The 9,023-nt window shown below is 42.7% G+C and overlaps 1 protein-coding gene across 1 annotated transcript; it reads left to right on the top strand.

Moving 5' to 3' along the window:
• Positions 1-4,932: 4,932 nt before the first annotated feature.
• LOC129159989 (olfactory receptor 6N2-like) lies at positions 4,933-5,856 on the top strand. Its single transcript, XM_054737132.2, has one exon. It carries the CDS (start codon positions 4,942-4,944, stop codon positions 5,854-5,856), a length of 915 nt encoding a protein of 304 aa, XP_054593107.1. The 5' UTR covers positions 4,933-4,941.
• The last annotated feature ends 3,167 nt before the right edge of the window (positions 5,857-9,023 follow it).

Raw genomic sequence — 9,023 nt, 5'->3', positions numbered from 1 at the left:
CCTTCCAACGTGTCCTGGGTCTCTTTTTAGGTCTCCCCCAGGTTGGACGTGCCCAGAAAACCTCGCCAGGGAGGCGTTCCGGAGGCATCAGATGCACAGGCCACCTCAACTGGCTCCTCTCAAGTGGAGGAGCAGCGGATCTACTCCAAGCCCCTTCTGGACAACCAACTGTCTCACCAGCTCTCTTTTCAGTACGACAGATCGGTACAACGCCCGCATCACTTCAGACGCAGCACCAATCCGCCCGTCGATCTCGTTCTTCACCTTTCCCTTACTCGTGAACAAGACCCCGAGATACTTAAATTCCTCCACTTGGAGCAGGATCTCATCCCTGAATCGGAGAAGGCATTCTACTCTATTCCGACTCAAGACCATGGTCTCAAATTAAAAGAGCTTATTGTCATCCCAGTTGCTTCACACTCGGCTGTGAACCACACCTGCAAAAGCCGGAGATCACATTCTAATGAGGCCAACAGGACCACATCATCTGAAAAAAGCAGAGACCCAATCATCAGGCCACTAAAATGGATCCTGCACCTACAAATCTTGTCCATAAAAGTTACGAACAGAATCGTTACAAAGGGCAGCCTTGGTAAAGTCCAACTCTCACTGGGATTGAGCCCGACTTTCTGCTGGCAATGCAAACCAAGCACTGACACCGGTCATACGGGGTCATAACAGCTAGTAACAGAGGGTCTGGTATCCCATACTCCTAAAGTACCCACCACAGGGCCTCCCAACGCCTTCTCCAAATCCACAAAATACATGTAGATTGGTTGGGCGAACTCCCATGCATCCTCCAGGGTACAGAGCATATAATGCTTAATTCACAGTTCAGCTAATTGTGAAAATGTAACTAATTTCCTAACTTTTTAAAACTTTTCCTACTCAAACACCAGCTGTTTAAACATTTCAGCTGTCCAGTTTTTATGGTCAAAGATTTCAGTTTTCTGTAGTTTAAGTTTTTTATCCTCAATTCTTCACTTACTGTTTGGACTTTATTACACTTGTTAAAGAATTTTGCTTCTAAATCTTTAAATACATGCAGCTCATTTTGAGCATTTAGCTTAATTTCAGCTTCACTTCAGCTATTATTTTCAGAATTCAACACAGTCAAGCTAATTGTGGAAATGCAACTATTGAACTATTTGTACTCAAATGTCAGCTATTTCAACATTTCAGCTGTCCAGTATTTCAAACTATGTTCAGATATGTTGATTTTCTGCTGTTTAGGAATCCCCCCCCCCCCCCCCCTTTCACTTGCTTTTGGGGCGTTATTACACTTGTTAGTGGTTCTTGCTTCTTAATCTTCACATACATTCAGCTCACTTTGGCAATTCAGCAAAGTTTCAGCTTCACTTCAGCCATTCAGCAGCTTCAGCTATCGGTTTCAGAATTCAAAACAGCATTTCTGCAAGAAATGCAATCAATCTAGTTATGTATGTATTCACACGAAATAAATTAATTATAGAGTAGGGTTGTCACGGTGTGAAAATTTAACCTCATGGCTATTGTGACCAAAATTATCACGGTTTTCAGTATTATTGCGGTATTTTTTCAAACGTGTTACATTTTCAGACAACTAAATAAACCCTGTATATCAGGAAAATATTGTCCTCAGTTTGTATCAAAATTTTGCCTAAAATGTGTTATTTTGTAATTGTTGTTTATTTGTTTACATTTTCCCTTTAGTCTTTAAAATACCAATATTTTCCCATAACTTCTTATTTTTTTGTCTGTTTGATGTCATCTTTTAAAAAATATTAGATCAGATGATGCTCAGTACTCAAGTAGCCTTCTAATCAGATACTTTTTTAACCCTTACTTGAGTACTAAACCCTATATCAGGAAAATATTGTCCTCGGTTTGTGTCCTTCCAGTGAGCTTTGCAGATTTGGGAAAATGTCATCAGGCAGTAGTCATTGTTAAATTCATAATTATTCTCGGAGAGAGACCAACTCTTACCTGTCCGCGACACGGTTTATATGCAGGTAGCGGTCACTGCGGCTGCTTTATATAGCGACTCGTTGCGTTCTCCCTCAACCCAAATCCTCGGATCACACATTTTAGCTAAAACGCTACCGTTAGCTTGCCTTGCGTTGACTGTAGAGTTGTGGGCGAAGGTCACGCAGATGTGTCATGAGATGTGAAGCGTTGCTGCCTTTCACAGACACTTTTTCTGCACGTGCTGCAAACAGCATAGCCGTCTTCTATCAACTGTCCCTCAGCATTCTTCAAATATCCAAGAAATGCCCATACTTCCCACTTTGTCTTCTTTGAGGGATGTTACGTCCCCGACAGGAGATGTTAAAATGTGAAGGAGGGGGTAACATAAGAAATACGACTGTGGCATTTAAAATGGGTTTAATTGTGATAAAAGGTTCTAAAAACAAGAGCAAACAGATGGCGAGCATTATTAAAATAATGCAAAACGAATAATTCACTATAAGGTTAACAGTTAAAAGACAAATTATCAACTATATAAAACACCTGGTTAAAACTTTATTAAAAGTTTTACCTAAACTGAAGGTGTTTTAAAAACACAACGACGTTGATAAAAGTCTAAAAACTAAATCCGAGTTAACCTTAAAACACAGTCAACACTAGGTGACATGCACAAAAGATCCATGTGGATCACTCAGAGTTAAAACTATAAGTTAAAACTCATCACAACGACGGGGTTAAACCAAACAAGACCTGAAGGACAGCAGAACCCCTGCACTGCTGCCTCCCAGACTGCTGAAGGCACAGCCTTTTTATCCTAGGTGTGGCTCATCAGGAGGATTCAGTTCAGCTGTGCTCCTCAGCAGCCTGGAAGAGAGGAGGAGGAGGGGCGGTGTCCAGTCAATCACCAGAGCTGGGTGATCCTGGCTGCTTTTTCCCTCTTCAGGCTGGCAGCCGTGACACCCCCACACATAAACAAAATAAAAAGGACAAAAGTTAGTAAAGGACACAATAGTAACTTTTAAAACTTTTTCTTTAACAGCTAGGATCACATAAAAACAAGAGAGACCCCCAATAAAATAAAACAGGCTATCTAAAATCCCTACTCTTCATGCACTTCGCAGGCGGGCAGACTAAGCACATGTGCTGTTGCACATTCCGACCAGCAAAGGGAGGGGGTTTAGCCCCTGCCCTTCCTGGGGTGCTCCCGAGATGGTGGAGTAAACCACCAACGCTAACCCGCTAGGTGCAACACCTGAGCCTGCCTGTGGGGGGTGATCTCTGGATCAACGTCTTTTATCCTCCTCTCCTTGGGCTTGATCAGGCTCAAAGCTTCTGAGAGCCCATCCAGCAGTGGATCCTCCAGCGGGAGCTGGGCCTCCAGAAGCACCCGCCAGTCATCCACAAAGCCATCTGTTTAAAACCTTGAAACAAATAAAACACCATTAAAATACCACCACCAGGGATTGCACATTCCTTCACGGTCTGCTGTTAAAATAAATAATCCCGGACGACCCCCCATTTATGTTACACCCCTCTGTGGGCTCAGCTAGGGAGGAGAGGGGAATAAACATAAGATGGACCAGTATAACAAAAAGTGACCCTCGTTGGGGAGAAAAAGGCTTAACCAAGCAAAACCAAACTCAAAGTGTCCTTGTATTTTCAAAGGGTTTATTGCCAAAAAAAAAGAAGAACCAAAAGAAGGGCCAAAAAACCCTTACCTAGAAATTAACTAAGTTAACCTTAATTAACTGAAAATGACCAGAGGACCAACCACTCTAAATCCAAAATAAACCCTCCTTTATTTAAAAGGGAATGAAACTCAAAAGGGGAAAAAAAAAACCACCATGTTAGTTCAAACATAAAGGTTTGTCTGGAAGTCAAACCAACCAAAACCACTAACAAAAATAGACATCAAAGGGGGAGAAATCCCCACCTGGTAATTTATCCACAAGATGGTCTAGCAGACATACCAAAAACCAAAGATTTACCAGTTAAGTAAAATAATCCCAAACACTCAAAATGTTCTAAAGTCACTTCTTAAGAAGTAGACAAGCTGGTTTACACCACAAAATCTCAAGTAACCAGCAAGGGGGAGAGAAATGTTTGTAGTTGCAGAGGCAACGTGTGTTCTCTCCCCGTTGGTGGTTACTTGAGATTTTGTGGTGTAAACGACGCAAAATGATGCAACTTTTCCGCGCGGAGCCGTTCGGACCTCGCGGAGGCGTCAAGCATAAACCAACCTTAAGGGTCACCGTGCCGACACCGCAGCCACGGTAATCCACCGATATTTTTTTTTTTTTTTTAAACAAGATGGTTATTATTATTGTCAACTTTTTTACCGGGGTTTAACGCTACACCAGTTACCGTGACAACCCTGTTATGGAGACATGTAGTAAAAAGTCTCTCCAGCATCCTGTATAGTTGTTAGGGCATGTAATTCTGTTCTAAATAAATGTTATATTCATTTAGAACTCTGCTGAAAATTTCTTGATTTTTTTATGCGCCTTTTACAAAAGAATGCATGAAAAACATCTGCACTTTTCTATCTGCAAGAATAAATGTTTATTGATCAAGCTTTCAGTCAGAGACCTTCATCAGGAGTGACTCTGACCGAAAGCTTGATCAATAAATATTTACACTTGCAGATAGAAGTGTGTGGAGTTTTCCCCCTAAATGAACTCAACGCTTTATCCAGCACCTTCATACAGATGAGCGGTGTGTTTTTTTTCTCTTTTTGTCAATCAGTCAAGTAAAGAAATTGTTCCTTAACCAAATCTGTCAATTCGTTGTTGTTATTGTTTTCTCCACACAGAACCCGTAATGAGATCCATGGTGGTTAGAGAACTCTTTAAATAGTTGGTCTCCAGTCTTCAGCTGAACACACCACACTCACTAAACAAATGTAGGTATCTGGAGTCCTTGTGTGCGCTCCTGGTAAACTATCTGCTGGTTTTATCAAGTTTTAATTTTTTACCTGTTCTTTAGAATTCTGAGATGAATGTAACATACATTACTCTTGGTGGTCATTTGGAGGTGGAAAAATACCGGTTCCTTTATTTTGTCATCATGCTTATAGCATATATTTTAATTTTGTGCAGCAATTCTACCATTGTTTATCTCATTGTGGTTCACAAAGACCTTCATGAGCCGATGTATGTATTTATTGCTGCTCTGTTGATCAACTCTGTTCTTTTCAGCACGGTGGTCTATCCAAAACTCCTGATTGACTTTCTATCTGATAAACAGATCATATCTTATCAAGCCTGTCTCTTTCAGGTTTGTGTTTTTTATTCTCTATACAGTTCAGAGTTCTTGCTGTTGGCAGCCATGGCCTATGACAGATATGTGTCCATATGTAAACCTCTGCATTATCCAACAATCATGAGAAAAACCACTGTGATCATTTTGCTGGTTTTATCCTGGCTTTTACCTGTTTGTCACACAGCTGTACCAGTCATAGAAAATGCTCAAACCCAGCTGTGTAGCTTTACTTTGAAAGGTATATTCTGCAACAACTCAATTAACCATCTTTTATGTGTGACTTCCAGAGCACTGTTAATGTTTGGTTTAGTTATTCTGTTCAATATTAACTTGCTTCCTTTGCTTTTTATACTCTTTACATACACAATGATATTCATAACAACTTATAAAAGTTGTGGTCAAGTCCGGAAGAAGGTTGCGAACACCTGTTTACCTCACCTGCTGGTCTTAATAAACTATTCTTGCTTGCTTATCTTTGAAATAACTATAGTTAGACTGGATTCTGATATTTCAAATACCTCACGTTTTGTTATGACAGTACAAATGATTATGTACAATCCTCTTGGCAATCCAATCATATATGGAATAAAAATGAAAGAGATCTATAAACACCTCAAAAGACTGCTCTGTCAAGCCAAGGTAGAGTAATGTAGTTAAATGGTCACTATTTATATAGATTTTAAAATGTGTCTCGATATTTAAACTATTACATACTGTTTATTTAATGGCTATGCATTCATATGTGTTTGTGCTGCCCACTGAGATCTTCAACCATGCCCATCAATCTAATGAGCATGGATTGTTCATGCCCAGGGCAAAATGATTCTGAGGCCCGGATCCTCATAAAAGTCCACCATGAGCTCTGTAATGCACAACAATGTGTTTCATTTGTGTGCTTTTCTTATTAAGCTTAAATATGATAATAAATGGCATTGTAAAAAACAGTCTGACCATTATTTTTCAGTTTGGAAGGGGAAAGGTTGGGTCAAATGTAAATGTTAAAGGCATTCAGCAGAAAGATGTAGCCTGCTAAGACAAAGTTTGATACCATTTAGATCACGAGTGTCAAAAACAGTCTCTCAAATCTTTATATTTGGCCCGCAGATCATGTATCAGATATGTATTAGTATGAGTCTGTGGCTGCTGCACAATCCTTTTTTCCCTCCCTAATACACTGACACAACTCCATGCTCAAGCTGCTCAAACGGTGTAACGGATTATCACCATGCCACATATTGTGCAATAACAATAACATCATCAAGGGAATATTTTTGAAACGGACAGGATAATCTGTAGTCAAACCAAAATTTAAGCTAAATAAAATAGAATTACAAACACCACCAAGGGTATTAGACTTCTATAATCTCAAACACCCCAAACTACTGTCTGAAGTATATAAGACACTGTCCAAAATAGACGATAAAATAGCAATCCCTATTGAAAAATGGGAGGTGGATCTATCAGTCAGCTTTGACCAGAACTTCTGGTCCCAAACTTGTTTTAAAACTTTTAAAATGGTCAGACACCCCAATTTACAATTAATTCAGTACAAAATTCTACACAGAGTACACTATACAGGTCATCGGATGTTCAAGATGGGGTTTGTGTCGTCTGACACCTGTACACACTGCAAAAACAATTTCCCGACAATTACATTCATGCACTGTGGTCCTGTCCACCTGTCCAGGAATTTTGGGGTAGTGTATGTGAGGTTCTGTCAAAGTGTCTGAAATGTCATACCCCAACTTCCCCCTCTCTTTGTTTACTGGGAAACCTGGACGATGTCCCGATTGAAACATCTTTAGTTCGCGTGGTTCTGACTGCCATATACATCGCTAAGAAAACTATCCTCATGAATTGGAAAAATAGAGATACTCTGCATTAGCCAGTATAGAAATCTTTTGTTAGATCATATTACACTTGATATAGCCTCTGCTTCCACTTCAAATCAATTCTCTGGGCTCCTTTGACCGGTTCCATCACATAGCGATGATGGGGGACCATTGATATTGCCCTGTGGGAGGATGTGGGTGATGGGGTGGAGGGTCTGAGTTTGGAGTATCCGGATGTTCCTTGGAGGTGGGTTCACTGGGGCGTCTGGGACTGGGGGGAGGCTGCCCAACCTCTGGAAGTGCTTGGGTTGCATCGGGGGGTGGACTACTAGTGGTTTGAGTGGAGCCCTTTGGGGGTCTTGGCACTGGCCATGGGTCGCTGCCTGGCAGCTGCATTGCCCCTGAGCGGGTCTGGGTGGGGGCCTGGGGGCTCGGGGTGTGGGGGTGGCCGGCCCCGTGTGGGGATCTGGGCGGGGCCTTGGGGGTCGGGTCCTGACATGTATGCTGCCGGGAAGAAGGCTGGAACATGCAGAAGTGCCTGGCCCAGGCTCAGGGGCCTCGGGTAGTCCTTGGCTCCTCTGCTGTCCCATCACAGGGGAGGGGGATGTCCAGGAGGGGGAGGAGGACCCAACCTTACCTGGATGCCCTATGTCTTATATATTCTGGAAGTTGTGCAAATGCAGGGATGGGAGTAGATATTCTGTTGGGGTGGGGTTGGGTTGGTGCCCTTGACTCCGTAAGGCTCTGTGATGTTGCTGCTTTGGGCCCTGGGAAGATGGGCTGGGGTCTCCATGCCCTGGGTGGCATTTTGGCAACAGAGGTGCCTATTGGGGCCAGTGGAGGAGCTGGCTTCCTGGAGGGCTTAAGCCCAACCAGCCATTCCTCCCCATCCCCACACATTTTTCTCCTCCTGCTCCCTCACATCATCACACAATCATGCAAATACAACCTTGGGGGGTGGGCAAGTCAGGGGGTGCGGGTATGGACCCCATTTCCGCATTCCTGTGGCAACCTGCCCCCCAATTTTATTTGTACCTTAAAGAGCAAGTCACCCCCTACCAGAGTCGAACTCTACTCCCACTTCATGTTTGAAAAATGCAACAAATGCTGTTGCCAGGCAGACCAAGAGGGCGGAGCCGCTAACAAATACACACACACACAGGCTCACGGCAGCATTGTTAAATCATAATGTACCAGTTTTTATCGTGGAATACCTGTTAGCCAATAGCGGTGGCAGATTTAAATTCAAATACAGTGCAGAGTCTTTTTTTCCTGACAACAACACTGAGTTAAAATTTAAATATTCTGCCTATAACTAAGATGCACTGAAGTGCCAAAGTATTGAATACACGTGTCTGCAGCACGATTAGACACTCGTTTATTTAGTTTATCAGCTGAAAAAAGTTGATTTGGGGGTGACTTGCTCTTTTTTTCTTCAGCGGAAAATGACAAAAGGTATTCATACCTACCTCTCACTTGTTTCTCCTAAACCTGCCCACAGTTTTCCACCACAGGCTAACCCCCAAGATTCCAGCAAGGAGAAGCCCATGCAGCTTGGTAGGACCCAACTCACACCAGAGGAGAGGCAACAGAGGATGAGGTTTGGACTTTGTTTATTCTGTGGTCAGCCTGGTCACTTGGTATCGAACTGTCCCCACCAGCCAAAAGAGGGGGCCCACCAGTAGCTCTGAGAATACTGGTGGGTAGTTCCAGTCATAATAGTTCCCGGTGCACCATCCCCATCACTCTCTTTTTCTCAGCAGTCTATTACCACCCATGCACTGATCGACTCAGATTGTGAACGTAACCTGGTGTCCTCCTCCACCTCGAGGTGTCGGGTAACCACCATGAACATACACCTTTCTTTGTTTTTCCCTCTCAGTCCCCTGTCGTCCTCAGTCACGCATGGTTTAAACACCACAACCCCCGCATTAACTGGAGGACCAGCAGTGTCGAGACTTAGAGTCCTTCCCGTCTTTTGAA

Source organism: Nothobranchius furzeri, chromosome 14 (genome assembly GCF_043380555.1).
Source record: "Nothobranchius furzeri strain GRZ-AD chromosome 14, NfurGRZ-RIMD1, whole genome shotgun sequence".
Classification (NCBI taxonomy): Eukaryota; Metazoa; Chordata; class Actinopteri; order Cyprinodontiformes; family Nothobranchiidae; genus Nothobranchius; species Nothobranchius furzeri.
The sequence above is the reverse complement of the archived record's forward strand: the minus strand, read 5'-3'. Positions and strand labels throughout refer to the sequence as shown.